The sequence below is a fragment of the Orcinus orca genome, chromosome 13 (assembly GCF_937001465.1).
Source record: "Orcinus orca chromosome 13, mOrcOrc1.1, whole genome shotgun sequence".
NCBI lineage: Eukaryota > Metazoa > Chordata > Mammalia > Artiodactyla > Delphinidae > Orcinus > Orcinus orca.
The window spans coordinates 61,470,447-61,489,956 of NC_064571.1; the positions used below are offsets into that span (position 1 = coordinate 61,470,447).

Genomic DNA, 19,510 nt, shown 5'->3' on the forward strand with positions numbered 1-19,510 from the left:
TACACATATACCATAATTAAATTAAGCGTTCTCCCTTAGACGTTTAGACTTATTTCTCACTATTACTAATGATGATCAGCGAACATACTTGTTCCTATATGCTTGTGTGCATGTGATTACATGTGTAGGAGAGATTCCCAGAAGTTGAATTGCTGCTGAGTCAAAGGATACGTACATTTTAAGGATGGATACGAATGGAGGGGAAAGCAAGACCCAGGGTGCTGAGGAGGGTTCCAGCACCTTACAGGAGCACATCCCTTGTAAAGGCCATTTACTCTCTACAGAACCCCAAAGAGAAGGGTCCTGGGAGGAAGAGGAGGACAAAATCTCTTGGGTTGGGAAGCCAGACTGGGTGTACCTCTTTCAGACCGAGCAGATGAACAGTGTGTGGATCTGGCCTAGAACCTGCTAGTGAAACAGCAAGGCTGCGGACAGACTGAAGGAAGTCCAGTCCTGGCCAGAGTCTTGAAAGTCCTATAGAGCCATCCATGGTGCTGATGGGTTCTGGTCCTCCCACTTCCTCTCTACTTGTCCGGTTATTTCCATTGTAACTCTCTGAGTTTACTAAGTGCATTTCTCGAGCCACACTAATACAATTTTTGTATATTTACAAAATAAATAAGTCACAGGTATGAAATGTATGGTGTGGGGAATATAGTTAATAATTATGTAATATCTTTGTATGGTGACAGATGGTAACTAGACTTAACGTGGTGATCATTTTGAAACGTATAGAAATATCGAATCACTATGTTGTGCACCGGGAACTAACATAGTGTAGCAAGTCAATTATGCTTCAAAAACAAACAAACAAACTCATAGAAAAAGAGATCAGATTTGTGGTTACCAGAGGTGGGGGTGAGGGTGTTGGGAGGGGAGAGGAATTGGATGAAGGCAGCCAAAAGTTATAACTTCCAGTTATAAGATACATAGTACTAGGGATGTAATGTGCAACAGGATCAATATAATTAACAAGGAAAATATTTTTTTTCTATTTCTTTAATTTTGTGTCTACATGAGATGACTGATGTTCACTAAACTTACTGTGATAATCATTTCGTGATGTATGTAAGTCACATCATTATGCTGTACACCTTAAACTTATACAGTGCTGCATGCCAATTATACTTAAATATAAGTGGAAGAAAAAAAAAGGACCTAGAGTAAACTTTATTCGATTGTACCTTCTATGTCCAGTAGTTGCCCCAGTTCTGAACAAATCCTATCTAGATAACTTGCCCCAACATATGCACACAGCAGCTTCTTATTTCTTTAATGTTGGAGTTTTAATTCTGCATATACACCTTAACACTTATGTCAAATTAACCAGAATGATCATAAATCAGAACATCTCTTTTTGTACTCATGGTTAAAAAAAAAAAAAGTCCAAAGGAACATAGGCAGGCTACTAACAACACCTAAGTCCTAAAACGGAGCAGATCCTGACCTTTGCCAAAGGCCTTAGCTGAGTAACAAGGAAGGTAGTGTTACTCAACAGAATGTTCTGATTAAGGGGCAGTTTCTAGCTATGCTCTTATAACACTATCACAACACCTGGCAGAGAATACTGTACCTGTTTACTTCGTGTTGGTTGTCCAAGTTCCCTGGAGGCAGGAGCTGTGTTGGTCATTTCTGTGTTCCCTTCATTTGGACTAGGTATGTGCTTAATAAACATTGCTGAATAAATTAGCTTTGTTTTTAAAACACCTCATAACCTCGTGCAGCAGCCCTCTGTCATATCAAGGCACAGAAGACAGCTCTGCAGCTGGTGGAACCACTAAGGAAGACTCAGGGATCATGTGACTGCAAACAGTGAGTGACATCAGGGTAGCCAACATTGCCCCACCTGTCATTTACTACACACACCGATCCAGTGGTTCTTAACCATGCCATGGGCTGCACATGAAGGACCTTGAGAACTTTAAAAATGCTGATCAAGCTTTAAAAACCCTTACCATATGACCCCACAATTCCACTCCTAGGTATTTATCCAAGAAAATTTAAAACATGTCTACACAAAAGCTTGCAAATGAATGTTCACAGAAGCTTTATTCATAACAGCCCCAAGCCGGGAACAATGAAAACATCCACCAGTAGGTAAATGCATGAGCAAATTGTGGTATATCCATATGATAGAACATTACTAGGCAAACAAAAGGAACTACAGATACCCTCAGTAGAATGACTGCAGCTCAAAACATTATGCTGAGCAAAAGAAGCCAGACACACACAAAGTACAAACTCGAAGATTCCATTAATACGAAATTTTCGAATAGGCAAAACTAAGCTATAGTGACAGAAAACAGATCAGTGGTTGCCTGGGGCACGAGGCAGGGGTAACTGACAGCAAAGGGGCAAGGACAGCTCTTGAGGGCGACGGAAATGTTCTATATCTTGAAATGGAGATGGATATGCGAGTATATCAATCTGTCAAATTTCACTGAACTCCACAGAAAATGGGTAAATTTGATTGTATATAAACTATACCTTAATATATTCAGAGATTCTGAAATAATTAGTCTGGGTTGTGGCCTGGGCTGGCGTTTTTTAAAGCTCTCCAGATGATTCTAAGGTATAGACAAGGTTAAAAACCACTGACCGAGGGAATCATGCCATAATTTTGGATGAGGTGGGAAGCATGCTATAGCTTGAAAAAATTCCAGCAGGGGATTCACAGATGACTCCTGGTCTAAAACCACCTCCCTAGATGCTTTGAGACTGTGGAGGACCAGATTTCACCTGTTATATGAGCAAACTAATAACAACATTTATTTTCAGTTAGTGCATTTAATGTGCTAGACCCTGGGCCAAGAAAATTACATGCATTATTTTATGTAATTTTCACAAAAACCAGATAAAGTAGGTATTATTATGCATGCCTACTTTACAGATGAAAAATTTATGACTGGGAGAAATAAACATGCCCATGTCATACATATAGGAAAAGGTTCGGGTCTCAAACTGTCTGATTCCAAAGCCAGTGCTCTTGATCGCTACAGGACTGAACTGGATGGCTCTGGGGACTCATTCCTGTGAACCCTCTTTGGAGGCATGGAGTGGGTGCAGAAGTTCTACAGTCTGGGTTCCAATGACGTGACTCCCTATTGGGACCAGGGGGTTGCAGACTCTCCTGGGGTGTGGGATCCCAGGTATGTGCTGCTTCCTTTTCCACTCCTCTCCGTCCTAGATTTCTTAGTTCCTCCACGCCTTAGTCTCCTCATACCCTCAGGTGTTGCAGTAAATACGGGGAGAAGCATTCCTGATGCCTTCTCGCCCTCTTGTCAAACACCATGGAATGCATTTCAGACAATCCAAGTCATAACTAAATGGTGAGGTCGCAAAGATGGTCTGCCAAGGTATTTACATTTTAATGAAGTTAAAACTCTGTGAGCTTTTATTGAGCACTTATGAGTTGCTGGGCATTCTCTAAGCAATTTGCTTGTATTAACTCATTTAACCTTCACAACAACACTATGAAGGGTTGTTCACAACAACTTCACAACAACAACTATAACCTCCATGTTATCGATTAAATTGAGAGAGAGAGAGAGATTAAGTACTTGCTCAGTGTTAATCAGCCAGTAAGAAGTAGAACTGGGATTTAACCAGGTGCTCTGGTTCTAGAGTTTGCAATCTTACCCTACATTATTGTGCCTCTTACTACTTTTATCTGTGTAATACTTCAGGTGCATAAGCACCTTAAGAACTTTCGTGCAGTGTCCTGAAAACCTGACCCTCCAGTTATAACTTTGATACTATGAAAAAATGGGTTTCAAATTCAAATAAATTTTTTGCTAATGAACATAGCACCTTTTATAAATCATTTATCTTAAATGCACCATGATCTCTATTCTTGTAAAATTTAACATGGGAGAACTAATTCTCAATGGTAGAAAAAAGGTGAAGTGATGATAATGCACTCCTATTTTTGACCTGCCATTGTGTGACACTGGAAGAAATTACATTCCTGAGGTCTTGTTTTGTTATAAAACAAAAAAGATCACACTAAATAAAAAATAAGAAACCTGCAGCCCTTGTACTTGTATTCCCATACTTTTTTCCATTGGGCTCATGCTTGATTTTAGAATACTTATTTTTTCACTGTTCAGAGAAGTGCAATGCAACATATTTGCCATCTTAGATTATATGATCTCTAAACTCTCTCTCAGTTCTACAAAATCAATCCCTAAAATATAACAAAAAATATTAGCCTGTACAATATGTTGGACAGTTACCAAAATCAGAGCCTGGTTTTGTCTACATTGTTACAAACCTGAAGTAGGCAGGTGGTGAAAGAAAAAAAATCTTAGTATCTATAAGATTCCATAATTGGTTCCAGAGAAAGATGAGATTAGCCCAATAGGAAGTTGGTTAAATGGGTGGATGTATCACACATTTTCATGTGCGCATACACACACATTACTATTTAGAGTTTTATCAGCATAGCAATTGTACATTTTAAGACAGGAATGAAAATACTGGTTTGGTCTGATGCCCCACAAATGTTCCATAGAACTGTCTGCGATTCATAGAGTGACTTTTTAAATAACTCCCCTTCTTGGAAACTCTTAGTTCTTTAAGATGAAACTGGTTCTACATTAGGATAATGAGGAGTATTTAGGACCAAGTCTAATAATCAGGGCATGAATGCTTTTGCACATATTCACACGACCTGGAAAGCTACACTGGATTTGGCAGTAAGGGCTGCCACACCCAGGACCTAGGGAATAACTATGATCTAAGAAGTAGTTTGGACATGCCAAAATGAGGACTCAATCTGGGCTTACAGTTAGAAATCAACAAATGGAGAAGAGAAAGATTTCCTTGACAGCAAGAGTAGGAGAGCCTGGTGCAGATAGGAGCCAGTTTGACACTGAAATAATGGATAGACAAAATGTACCTTAAGGAAATTTTGCAAAGCTTCTTGTACAGTTGCAGATGGTATTTTCCCAAACAGAGTAGCAGCCATTTTTTTCTCAATCCAGCTCAGTTTTGAGACCTGCAAATATAGAGCAAATCACTCTTAGAAAGTTGTTCACCTTTTGAATGAATAATCTCTCCCCAGTTAGATGAGTGTGAGATATCACCTTTATGGTATTAATATTTTGCCTTCCTTTTTTCATAATTCTAACAAACTGTGAGCTCTAAAAGCATTGGTTACCAAACCAATTTGAAATACTCATAAGGTTTGTGTCCAATGAGGGAAAAATGGGGTGGGGGTGGGGATTAACGCTGATCCTCTTTGTTCATGTGCTTCTTGATCCTGAGATGACGCATAGTATTTCTTTGCACAGGGTGTAGTAGCTACAAGACCCTACCTTTGCTCTCTTGCCACCTTTTCCATGCTGCCAACCTGACCCAGAATGCAGCATCTCAGAAATGTAAACAGAACGAGGATTCTTAACCCACGAGGAGTGTACAGTGAGGGCCCGGTATAAATATTTATAACTCAGGATAATTTTTTTTAAACCCGATGAACACCAAAATTAAACCTCATATTACCATTTGTTTTTTGCTTTCTTTTTAAATTTTTTCACTTTTCCCAAATATGAATAATAGATATATAACATAAAAGATTAAAAGGATTCAGGGGACTTCCCTGGTGGTACAGTGGTTAAGACTCCACACTTCCAATGCAGGGGGTCCAGCTTTGATTCCTGGTCAGGGAACTAGATCCCACATGCATGCCGCAACTAAGAGTTCTCATGCCACAACTAAGGACCTGGTGAACCACAACTGAGGAGCCCACCTGCCACAACTAAGGAGTCCAGGTGCTGCACCTAAGGAGCCAGCGAGCCGCAACTAAGGAGCACACGTGCTACAACTAAGAAGCTGGTGAGCCACAACTGAGGAGCCTGAGAGTTGCAACTAAGGAGCCTGCTGGCCACAACTAAGACCCAGTGCAACCAAATTAATTAATTAATTAAATATTTTTTAAAAAGATTCAGAAATGAATTCTTAAAAGGGTACTATGCTCTCCCAATGCCATCAAGTGTCTTCCTTCCTAATCCCATCTTCTAGGGTTCTAGGTAGCCATTAACCTCTATTTAAAAAAAATTATTCCATCAATATTTTATAATAACTATACATGGAGTGTAACCTTTAAAAATTGTGAATTACTATCTTGTACACCTGAAACTGACATAATATTGTACATCAACTTTAGCTCAATAAAAAAAGAAAAGAGGTACAAACTACTATATATAACATAAATAAGCTACACGGATACACTGTACAGCACAGGGAACATAGCCAATATTTTATAACTTTCAATGGGGTATAATCTATAAAAACTATGTTCACTACGTTCTACACCTGAAACTAAGATAATATTGTAAGTCAACTATACTTCAAAGAAAATACGATCCCCCCAAATTATTCCCTCGCTTTTCTGTATAATGTTAATTTATTGCTATGCTTATTTTTCTTTTTTTGAACTTGAAAAAAAAGATATGTTGTTTATTTCCTTCTTTGACTTATTGTTTTCACTTAGCATTATAGTTTTAAGATATCATCCAGATTGATGAGAGTAACTGAAGTTCAGTCACTTAAACAACTCTGAGATATTCCAGAGTTGTCTATTTAGGTCTTCTGCCCATTTTTTGGATTGGGTTGTTTGTTTTTTTAATATTGAGCTGCATGAGCTGTTTATATATTTTGGAGATTAATCCTTTGTCTGTTGATTCGTTTGCAAATATTTTCTCCCGTTCTGAGGGTTGTATTTTCGTCTTGTTTATGGTTTCCTTTGCTGTGCAAAAGCTTTGAAGTTCCTTTAGGTCCCATTTGTTTACTTTTGTTTTTATTTCCATTACTCTAGGAGGTGGATCAAAAAAGATCTTGCTGTGATTTATGTCAAAGAGTGTTCTTCCTATGTTTTCCTCTAAGAGTTTTATAGTGTCCGGTCTTACATTTAGGTCTCTAATCTATTTTGAGTTTATTTTTGTGTATGGTGTTAGGGAGTGTTCTAATTCCATTCTTTTACATGTAGCTGTCCGGTTTTCTCAGCACCACTTATTGAAGAGACTGTATTTTCTCCATTGTATATCCTTGCCTCCTTTGTCATATATTAGTTGACTGTAGGTACGTGGGTTTATCTCTGGGCTTTCTATCTTGTTCCATTGATCTATGTTTCTGTTTTTGTGCCAGTACCATATTGTCTTGATTACTGTAGCTTTGTAGTATAGTCTGAAGTCAGGGAGTCTGATTCCTCCAGCTCTGTTTTTTTCCCTCAAGACTGCTTTGGCTCTTCAGGGTCTTTTGTGTCTCCATACAAATTTTAAGATTTTTTGTTCTAGTTCCATAAAAAATGCCATTGGTAATTTGATAGGGATTGCATTGAATCTGTAGATTGCTTTGGGTAGTATAGTCATTTTCACAATATTGATTCTTCCAATCCAAGAACATGGTATATCTCTTCATCTGTTGGTATCATCTTTAATTTCTTTCATCAGTGTCTTAGCTTCTGCATATAGGTCTTTTGTCTCCCTAGGTAGGTTTATTCCTAGGTATTTTATTCTTTTTGTTGCAGTGGTAAATGGGATTGTTTCCTTAATTTCTCTTTCAGATTTTTCATCATTAGTGTATAGGAAGCAAGAGATTTCTGTGCATTAATTTTGCATCCTGCAACTTTACCAAATTCATTGATTAACTCTAGTAGTTTTCTGGTGGCATCTTTACGATTCTCTATGTATAGTATCATGTCATCTGCAAAAGTGACATCTGCAAAAGTGCAAAAATTGGAAAAAAAATTTTCCAATTTGTATTCCTTTTATTTCTTTTTCTTCTCTGATTGTCGTGGCTAGGACTTCCAAAACTATGTTGAATAAGAGTGGTGAGAGTGGACATCCTTGTCTTCTTCCTGATCTTAGAGTAAATGCTTTCAGTTTTTCACCATTGAGAATGATGTTTGCTGTGGGTTTGTAGTATATGGCCTTTATTATGTTGAGGTAGGTTCCCTCTATGCCCACTTTCTGGAGAGTTTTTATCAGAAATGGGTGTTGAATTTTGTCAAAAGCTTTTTCTGCATCTATTGAGATGATCATATGTTTTTTATTCTTCAATTTGCTAATATGGTGTATCACATTGATTGATTTGCATATATTGAAGAATCCTTGCATCTCTGGGATAAATCCCACTTGATCATGGTGTATGATCCTTTTAATGTGTTGTTGGATTCTGTTTGCTAGTATTTCGTTGAGGATTTTTGCATCTATATTCATCAGTGATATTGGTCTGTAATTTTCTTTTTTTGTAGTACCTTTGTCTGGTTTTGGTATCAGGGTGATGGTGGCCTCATAGAATGAGTTTGGGAGTGTTCCTTCCTCCGCAAGTTTTTGGAAGAGTTTGAGAAGGATGGGTGTTAGCTCTTCTCTAAATGTTTGACAGAATTCACCTGTGAGGCCATCTGGTCCTGGACTTTTGTTTGTTGGAAGATTTTTAATCACAGTTTCAATTTCATTACTTGTGATTGGTCTGTTCATATTTTCTATTTCTTCCTTGTTCAGTCTTGGAAGGTTATACCTTTCTGAGAATTTGTCCATTTCTTCCAGGTTGTCCATTTTATTGGTATAGAGTTGCTTGTAGTAGTCTCTCAGGATGCTTTGTATTTCTGCGGTGTCTGTTGTAACTTCTTTTTCATTTCTAATTTTATTGATTTGGGTCCTCTCCCTCTTTTTCTTGATGAGTCTGGCTAATGGTTTATCAATTTTGTTTATCTTCTCAAAGAACCAGCTTTTAGTTTTATTGATCTTTGCTATTGTTTTCTTTGTTTCTATTTCATTTATTTCTGCTCTGATCTTTATGATTTCTTTCGTTCTGCAAACTTTGGATTTTGTTTGTTCTTCTTTCTCTAGTTCCTTTAGGTGTAAGGTTAGATTGTTTATTTGAGATTTTTCTTGTTTCTTGAGGTAGGCTTGTATAGCTCTAAACTTCCCTCTTAGACCTGCTTTTGCAGCATCCCATAGGTTTTGGATCGTCGTGTTTTCAGTCATTTGTCTGTAGGTATTTTTTGATTTCCTCTTTGATTTCTTCAGTGATCGCTTGGTTATTTAGTAACGTATTGTTTAGCCTCCATGTGTTTGTGTTTTTTACGTGTTTTTCCCTGTAATTGATTTCTAATCTCATAGCATTGTGGTCAGAAAAGATGGTTGACATGATTTCAATTTTCTTAAATTTACTGAGGCTTGATTTGTGACCCAAGATGTGATCTATCCTGGAGAATGTTCCATGTACACTTGAGAAGAGTGTAATCTGCTGTTTTTGTATGGAATGTCCTATAAATATCAATTAAACCTATCTGGTCTATTGTGTCATTTAAAGCTTCTGTTTCCTTATTTATTTTCATTTTGGATGATCTGTCCAAATGAAGTGAGGTGTTAAAGTCCCCCACTATTATTGTGTTACTGTCGATTTCCTCTTTATAGCTGTTAGCAGTTGCCTTATGTATTGAGGTGCTCCTATGTTGGGTGCATATATATTTATAATTATTATATCTTCTTCTTGGATTGATCCCTTGATCATTATGTAGTGTCCTTCCTTGTCTCTTGTAACATTCTTTATTTTAAAGTCTATTTTAGACTGTGTTTCCCACTTAGAGAAGTTCCTGTAGCATTTGTTGTAGAGCTGGTTTGGTGGTGCTGAATTCTCTTAGCTTTTGCTTGTCTGTAAAGCTTTTGATTTCTCCCTTGAATCTGAATGAGATCCTTGCCAGGTAGAGTAATTTTGATTGTAGGTTCTTCCCTTTCATCACTTTAAGTATATCATGCCACTCCCTTCTGGCTTGTAGAGTTTCTGCTGAGAAATCAGCTGTTAACATTATGGGAGTTCCCTTGTATGTTATTTGTTGTTTTTCCCTTGCTGCTTTCAATAATTTTTGTCTTTAATTTTTGCCAATTTGATTACTATGTGTCTCGTCATGTTTCTCCTTGGGTTTATCCTGTATGGGACTCTATGCTTCCTGGCCTTGGGTGGCTATTTCCTTTCCCATATTAGGGAAGTTTTCGACTATAATCTCTTCAAATATTTTCTCTGGTCCTTTCTCTCTCTCCTCTCCTTCTGGGACCCCTATAGTGCGAATGTTGTTGCGTTTAATGTTGTTCCAGAGATTTCTTAGGCTGCCTTCATTTCTTTTCATTCTTTTTTCTTTATTCTGTTCCGCAGCAGTGAATTCCACCATCCTGTCTTCCAGGTCACTTATCCGTTCTTCTGCCTCAGTTATTCTGTTATTGATTCCTTCTAGTGTAGTTTTCATTTCAGTTATTGCATTGTTCATCTCTGTTTGTTTGTTCTTTAATTCTTCTAGGTCTGTGTTAAACATTTCTTGCATCTTCTCAACCTTTGCCTCCATTCTTTTTCCGGGGTCCTGGATCACCTTCACTATCATTATTCTGAATTATTTTTCTGGAAGGTTGCCTATCTCCACTTCATTTAGTTTGTTTTCTGGGGTTTTATCTTGTTCCTTCATCTGGTACCTAGCCCTCTGCCTTTTTATCTTGTCTATCTTTCTGTGAGTGTAGTTTTTTCTCACAGGCTGCAGGATTGTAGTTCTTCTTGCTTCTGCTGTCTGTCCTCTGGTGGATGAGGCTATCTAAGAGGCTTGTGCAAGTTTCCTGATGGGAGGGACTGCTGGTGGGTAGAGCTGACTGTTTCTCTGGTGGGCAGAGCTCAGTAAAACTTTAATAAGCTTGACTGCTGCTGGGTGGGGCTGGGTTCCCTCCCACTTGGTTGTTTGGCCTGAGGCAACCCAACATTGGAGCCTACCTGGGCTGTTTGGTGGGGCTAATGGCAGACTCTGGGAGGGCTCATGCCAAGGAGTACTTCTCAGAACTTCTGCTGCCAGTGTCCTTGTCCCCACGGTGAGCCACAGCCACCACCACCCCCCCGCCTCTGCAGGAGACCCTCCAACACTAGCAGGTAGGTCTGGTTCAGTCTCCCCTGGGGTCACTGCTCCTTCCCCTGGGTCCTGATGCGCACAGTACTTTGTGTGTGTCCTTCAAGAGTGGAGTCTCTGTTTCCCCCAGTCCTGTTGAAGTCCTGCAATCAAATCCCACTAGCCTTCAAAGTCTGATTCTCTAGGAATTCCTCCTCTCATTGCTGGACCCCCAGGTTGGGAAGCCTGACGTGGGGCTCAGAACCTTAACTCCAGTGGGTGGACTTCTGTGGTATAAGTGTTCTCCAGTCTCTGAGTCACCCACCCAGCAGTTATGGGATTTGATTTTACTGTGATTGCGCCCCTCATACATTCTCATTGTGGCTTCTCCTTTGTCTTTGGATGTGGGGTATCTTTTCTGGTGAGTTCCAGTGTCTTCCTGTTGATCATTGTCCAGCAGCTAGTTGTGATTCTGGTGTTCTCACAAGAGGGAGTGAGAGCACGTCCTTCTACTCCGCCATCTTGGTTCAGCCATCCACTCTTTTTTCAGTGGATATTTGGGACTTTTCCATTTTTTGCTCTTAGAAACAAGACTGCTAAAGGCATTCTTGTACATGCCTTCTAAAGCACATTTGCAAGAGTTTCTCTAGGGTAGGCACCATTGTCATATGGTAGACAATCAAATTTCAGAGATAATACCCAATTATTTCCGAGATGGTTGTGCTGATTTGTGTTCCCACAACAATGTAAGAATTCCTGTTGCTCCATATTTTTACATCTCATGCTGATAATTTAAAATTTTATCAAATGAGTAGGTATAAAATGGCATCTTATTTTATTGTCATGTCCTATTATTTCTAATTCAAGATTTATGGTTTTTAAGCTGTTTTGTTTCTGAATTTCTATTACAATTGCATTATGATCAGAAAACCTACAGGATATCAATTCTTTGAAATTTATTAAGACTTGCTTCATGACCTCATATATGGTCAGTTTTGTAAACATTCAACATATGCTTGAAAATGTGTATCCTCTAATGGCTAGATACATATTTTCATCTATTTTATTAGATCAAGGTTATTAAATGTAAGGCTCCAATCAATGTTTTACATATTTTTTACATGCTTTTTTTGTCTTTTGTTCTATTAATTACCAAAAGAAGGAGATAAAAATTCACCACTACGTGGTATCCTTACTTCCCTTCCATGTCTTTTTATCTCTCCTTCATATTTTCTATCTCTTTGTTCCTCTGTGCTGCTTCCAGGCAACATTTTCTGATTTGTCTTAAAGTTTGTTAATTTTCTCTTTAGTGGGGCCTATCTACTACCAAATCTTTCCATTGAGTTTTCTTTTAATGACAAATAATATACTTTTTATATCAAAAATTGTTCCATTGTTTGAAATCTACCTGGTCATTTTTGTAGTCTCATGCTCCTCACCCATTTTTCCCCTAATTCATTTTAGTTTTAAAAACACATTATGTAGGTAGCTGTTTAATATTCTGTATTCCATGTTTCCAAAATCTGAAGTCCTTTCAGATCTACTTCTGTTCTCTTTTTGTTTCTTTTGACTATCATCTATTATGGCTTGTTTCTTTGTATATATTCTATTATTTTTCACTGTGAGCTCAACTCTGCAAGAATGTTCTACGGCTTGTGTGTGATAGTACAATCCTCCAGGAAAGATTAGTATTACCTTCTACCATTTGTCTATGGCATGAAGATCAGGTTCCATTTGGAATTTAAATTTCCTTCTTGGGCTTTTTAAGCCTAACTGTATAGTGTACATTCAAGTTCCAGACTCATGAGGTTGGGTCAATGGTTTTTAAATCTTAGGGAAGTCCCCTACCTTCATGAAGACTCAGATTTAAAACTGGCATAATAAAAACTGCTTACAGGGTTGTTAAAAGGATGAAATGTGATAAGAAATATAAAATATAAAATGCACATCTGACATATATAGCAGGTGTTCAGTAAAAGCAAACCTCCTGCTTCATCCCTAATCCTCTACAAGCCACAATTAAAAAGCTTCCTATTTTGCCTATCCCAATTTTCTCATTCAGAAAGAGCAGTTCTCTTCAGGATAATTTTTTAATGTAGCTGTTATGATATATTTTCACATTCTGTTAACTTTCCATAAACAGGTGTCATTTAACACATTGGGTCTTAGACTCACCAGCTGCCTTTATTTATTTCTATATGTCTTATGTCCCCTTCTAAATAAAGTTTCTTGAAGAAAAGGACAGCAAGCACATAATTTATGCGTAATAAACTCTGATAAAGGAAAAAAGTTCTCCCACAAAACAGAGCAGTGCACCAATACAGGGGGCATGGATACTGGTGGCTGGTCACCATCTGAGAGAAAGCACATTTAAAGGGAGACAGTGTGACTGCCGCAAGGGGAAATGGAAAGGCAGTAAAGAAAAAAATACATGCATTTATAAAATCATATATTGTGTGTAATTCAGTATATAATTATAAAATATATAAATTTATAAACTCAAAATATGTACTGATTTCCTCATTTTCTCTATAGTAGGCACTAGGTAAAACAATAAAAGAATAAGTCACTGAAAATAGATCATATAATCAGAATATATTCAAATAAGCTTTACAGATAAAAGCTTTCAACTTACAGTGTAACAGTATCTTCCCTTGAGGTAATACAAAAAGGGTTCTTCAGGTAAAAATTCGATTGCTTTATCTAGATGCTCCTGAAAGAAAATCCAAAAGAAATATCTCCCAAGTTTCAGGTGGTGTTGAGTAGAACTCTGCCTAGTAAATTCAAAGGGACTTTATAATGTTGTTTTGTCTCCCTCCTCAATCTTTATTATTGATACAATTAAGCTTCTCAATAACTCAATCATCAAAATGCTCACAACTAGAACCAGAACTGTGATTATGATTAAATAAGGCTACAGAAAACGTCACCTTAAAAATAGAAAACATCCAAGTCACATTTTTGTCTGCCCATGACTTGCCTACCTAATACTTACTGATTGAGAGGCAAACTTACAAATGTCATCTGATGTGGGTATAATGGAGAAAAGAATAGCAGAACTAGGTGATAGAAGAATCTACTCCCCTGACATTGTCAAATGGTTATAGGGAGCTGGAAAACAAAGAACTCTCTGCCCATTCCTAAAATTATTGACCCTGAGGGGTTATTTACTGAATGATTACAACTACAGGCACATGATAAATAATGAGTATGTGCATTACTTATTTTATTCCTCTATCATGGCAAATTTAAGCCCTAGATTGAATTCTACTCCTACCAGCAAATCAATATGTATTAAATGTTAACTAATTAGTGCCAGCCATGTTTATGATGTTAGTGTGCTCATGACTAAAAGGTTAAGCCTCTACCTTTAAAAAAATAATACTCATCTACTATGTGACCTCCTTCAGGATCTATAATAATAATAATAATCCTTAATCACCCAAAGAGTTTGTTTCTTTTTTGGCACAGTACTATTTAAAGACTGTCATTTTATTTAAGTAAAAAAGATAAATTCCTAGAGATAAGTCTATTGAATAATTTGATTTATACTTGTGAATGGAACATACAGCTAGAGTAAAACATTTTTAATATCAAGAAATACCTTGAAGCGATATCCGTAGTTAATTTTGTTTTGTAAGCCCTCAAACTCAGATACATAGCCACACAAAACCGCATACCTGAAAAGGATAAAAACAGTGGACATTGTGTAAACTTTTAATCAAATACCATGAAATTTAACATTAAAAAAAACTCTAAACCATTCATTAATATTTAACAAAAGTATTCACATGGATGAATAAATAACAAATGTTTGACATTAACATGAGGCCAGTTTCCTCAGCTATACCTGGGGATACTAACACCATCTATCTCATATGTGTGCTATGAGGGTAAAATATCTAAAACGTAATCGCTTACAATAGTGTCTGGCCTGGAGTGAGTTCCAAGAAAGATTAGCTGCTGCCGTCACCTTCATCAACATCAGAGTCACAAAGAGACCCTCAGAAAAGTCTATTCACATAAGTATTAAACTGAAAAATACATTGTGTCAACAGATTCCTGCTTCTCTTTCATAAAAATAAAAAGTTCAAGGCTCCCTTAATGTCATTTGAAAATTAAAATAAATATCATGACTAAAAACAAATACTAAAATCAAAGGTAATTTTAGAATATGTTTTTTCAAAAATTCCCCATGTCCTTCAATCCTTCCTTGGAAACACTGCAGTCATTACTAGAAGAGTGCATCCCATGGATTCTTTACTTTTTTTCCCTTGGGAATATAAAATTTACATAAATAAATATTTGACTATAAATTATGTATAATATTTGTTCAGCAACTTGTTTCCTCTAAAAGTTGGGCACAGTATTTGTTCAGCAACTTGCTTCCTCTAAAAATTGGGCACATATTACTTTTTACATTCAGACTGTTTCTGTCTGTGCAGAAGTATTCAGAGTGTTTCTGTCTGAGGTAAAATATTCATTTACCTAAATAATTCAAAAGTAGGTCTTAATTTTCACTTGCACTGTCATAACTGAAATGAAAAATGTAATTTTGGGTGTTATTTATCTTGATTGTTTCTGTAGATACACATAACTTTCAAATAAAAAACTGAAGTGAACAATTTTCTTAATTTGGAATAGTTAGACCATTCCTGAACACAAAAGATCACATAATTCACACAACTTATGCACAACCAACAAAATGGCCACTTTTCAGTTATAAGTTTCTTTGACCTCTTAATTTTCATTAGAAAATCAATAATCTCCTAACAGTAGAAGCAAGAGTTATGACAAAAGCAACTTATTATGATCTGAGAACTTACCTAGATTAGGAGATACTACTTAAATTACTATCTTAAATTATTATAATACATTTATCACAACTGTACTAATATTGATATACAATATTGAAAAATTTCAAAATGAACCAATATTAATATATTATTGTTAACTAAACTCCATGCTTCATTCTAATTTCCATCTGTTTTTCCCTCACGTCCTCAAATTTTGACATTTTCCTCTCCATCCCTCCTTCCATATTTATCTCTCTTAATTCACCTTGTTCAGTATCTCTTTCAACATGTGAAAATCTTTTAATTACTATAGTCATCCATCATACACCCTGTTCTTCCTAATTTTGCATCACTTGCAACATTTATAATCATACCTTCCACATCTTCACCCGCTGAAAAAAATCACTGAACACACTAGTGTCTAAGATCTAGACCCGGAACTCTAGAATCATGATATTGTCAACAGTTATTCTTTTGAATGATGGAGGCTCAAACCCTTCTGCCAGCACGGGTAACAAAGAACCTTGCCCATATTTTAACATCTTGTCCCCAAGAATATTATGAGTGAACTTGCCTTAAAGCCTTCCTTAAATCCAGATATATTAGCTCAATTTCCCTACTCTATCTACTAGCAAAGAAAAAACAGATCTCACATTTTTAGAAAAATCTGTTGAGTCTGTTTGAACTTCATCACTCACAGAAAACCCAACTATTTGTGCTGTAATCAAAAGAAAAGATTCTATGTTCACTGATCTATAGTGGTGGAATCAATCTTCTATTTTTTGAAAATCAGAACAACTTATGCACATCTCTAGCTTTTACAGAGCTCTCTCAGCATGTTCTTTCCCAGTTACTCTGAGTGAAGAAAAAGAAAAAAACATGACTTAAGAAAACCATTATATGAAATATGTACATTTTCCCTTATAAATAATCTGTCACCAGAGTCTTATGTTTTTCATAATCATTTTGAAGTCTGCTTCTTTCAAGTCTAAAGTATTATTTATCTTCCTACATGTCATAAATTCAAAGTTTACCTGAACCACTTTTCCTCAAAGGATCATCATTTCTTTTCTGGCAATCAATCCCACCTATATCTGCATGTACATGTTGTTTTTCACACTGTTTATCTTGGAAAATGTAATTTAAAATTTTATTTTGTAAACTCTCAGATTGATGGGAACTATGAAGAAAATTAACACACAATATGGTCTATTATCTCCATCTAGAGGTTGTTCTAACTATGTGTTGATAAAAATTCTGTATTTTCTTTGCATCTATAGTGAATATTTTAATAACTGACAAACATCCCTGTCTCAACAACTAGTAAACAACTACTAAAACAACTCCATTAGTTTCCTAGTAGCATTTTTGATTTAGCACCAATGCTATTTATACTGTGAAAAAGCAGAGGAAGAGTAAATAATAGATGAAATACTGAGTACATACAAATATAAGATCTGGTTTTTGTTTTTCCACTTATTGTATGACCCTTGGTTACTAATCACAACACCACACCAGACACACATATACTGCACCACACACACAGACGGCCTTGCTTTCTGTAAAATGGAAACAGGTTGTTCTGTGAATCACATGCTAGAAGGCATGGGGATATAATTTGTGAACAGTAGAGCACAACAAGTATGTAAGACATTATTTATAATTAAGGTCAGGCCTATTTGGCTAACAAACTGCAAATCCATTGGTGATTCTGCTCTCTTGATTCTAGAAGTATTTTAGGCTGGTACAACAAAAACAACAGAATTATATAGAAAGCTTATGTAGCCTGAAAGTTACAGAGCAATTTCATTTTGGAAAAGATGATGATGAAAAACAAGTCTTTAAAATAATATTTGTTTTTCAATTATTCCCTCCATATCAACGCTTTATGATAATTATTTCTAATGATTGCATCTTTTATTTCAAACTGAAGGCTTATAAACCATCACAGAACCCTGTAAACTATGGGTCAGCAAACTTTCGCTGCAGGGCCAGGTAGGAAACATTTAAGGTTGTGGGATCAGAGAGTCTCTGTTACAACTGCTCAACTTCATTGCTATGTACAAATGCACAGGTGTGGCTGTGCTCCAATAAAACTTTATTTACAAAAGCAGGCAGCTGCATTTGGCCTAGAGGCCATGTCTTGTCATTTATGCTGAATGAATGAGAAAAAAGTCGTAACATACTGAAAAAAATTCCAGCAGGATAAGACATTTTCATGACATTTTATTACAATTAATTATAGAATCAGTTAACCTAAATTTCACACATTGCTTCTCAAGTCAAAATCTTAATTTCTCTTTTTTCATCACCCTAAACCTCTACTACTGTATTTAATTGAATGAGAATTCTTGTATTCAGTAGGTACATAATATATTTTATGAATTAAGATAAAATCACATTGCTGTACAACAGAAATTAATACAACGTTGTAAATCAACTATACTTCAATGAAATAAATTTAAAAAATTGACATTTGAATTTATTAAATTTTAGCAACTGATCAGACTTTAATTGTTTTTTAATTAAAAACTGATACTGAATAAAAAATCATGTGAAACACAATTGGATCAGTACTCTGTGTGTGTCTGTGAATAAGATTCACCCTCGCGGTTAAATCCCACAGTTATAAACAAGGCAATTAGTACACAACAAAAAGTGAAAAAAGATGAACAAAAGAGAAGTGGTCAGATTAGTGGAAGACAGGCTGGGAAGCCCACTGAGTAAGAGTTAAGCATAATCTGTCCTCACAAGGTAAGTTTAAGGTGCTTATGAAGTCTTCAGAGAAGATTCAACATTGTTCCTTTATGGAAATTTGGAAGTTCACACTGATAAGTGTCCTCAAATTGAGGGTTAACATCAAATGTACATTTTTCATGTGATTCTCCATGGATGCAGAAGTTTGTATGGGAGAAGGAAGAGGACAGCAGAGGAAGAGGAGGGTGAGGCTCAGAGTTAAGAGTAGGGCTTCGGTGTTCTTTCTGCGTCCAAATCTGGCTAACCAACACCCAAACATCTCCATTATCGAAAGAGATGAAGCAAGTGTAGCTTGATCAGTATAAATTCATTACAGTTATACTAAAAATGGAAGAACAGAAGTACTTTAACACATTAATTTATTATTATCAGTATTATGCAAATTAGGTGAGGAAGGTAAAGCTGGCTATAGAAATAATAGCCAAGACCCTTACATACTGGAGAACTGACCTTAAAGATACCTACCAGGATGTTACTTGCAAAATTAGCTTTCTCCTAGAGTTGTGGCAGAGGCACTAGGGCCCAGAACAATACTTTATTAGGTATACTCCGGCTCCTAAAGCAAGACACTCTACTACCCATGCATGACACATTAGTGAAATGATTCACAGGTTCTGCCAGGCTTAGCCCTTCACCCATCTCCAGGCTATATAAGAGAAGGCAAAGAGTTCGCTGAAGCAGAGAGAGACCTGGAAGGGGGATTTCTGCGAATAGAACTACTACGGTACTTGGGTTCCACCTCTCACCTTCTCATGCGAGACGGAAGGGGGTAGCCTTGTTTCTCATTTTAAGTGATGGCAGCTTCAAAAGACCTATTCTTATTTTGGCATGTCCTTTAGAGTTTGGGGGACATAAAAAATGTTATCTGATTCCTGCCCAGGGAAGTTTTAGGATGAGAGTGTGTGAGTGATGCTCCCCCTGCTGGTGGCAGTGCAAAGGAACAGGTCTGCTTTGGAAAAATCGTTTGCACTTTTGAGTTGGTGGGGCAAAAATGAATTTCCTGGAGGACAAATGTGGACGTGCAGAAAAGAAGTCATTTTGAGAGAGATTTGCCTAAGACTATCCCAGAAGAATAAAATAATCCCAAAGA

General features: G+C 36.7%; 1 protein-coding gene across 3 annotated transcripts in view; it reads right to left on the bottom strand.

Annotated features, from left to right (window-relative positions):
* RMDN2 (regulator of microtubule dynamics 2) overlaps positions 1-19,510 on the bottom strand; it is a 67,358-nt gene that overhangs the window by 13,471 nt on the left and 34,377 nt on the right. For all 3 annotated transcript variants that reach the window (XM_049696467.1, XM_049696466.1, XM_049696468.1), the window contains 3 exons: positions 14,472-14,547; positions 13,503-13,580; positions 4,901-4,999 (listed from right to left, as the gene is read on the bottom strand). In XM_049696467.1, coding sequence (XP_049552424.1) covers positions 4,901-4,999; positions 13,503-13,580; positions 14,472-14,547 — 253 coding nt within the window. The remainder of the gene's footprint in view (positions 1-4,900; positions 5,000-13,502; positions 13,581-14,471; positions 14,548-19,510) is intronic.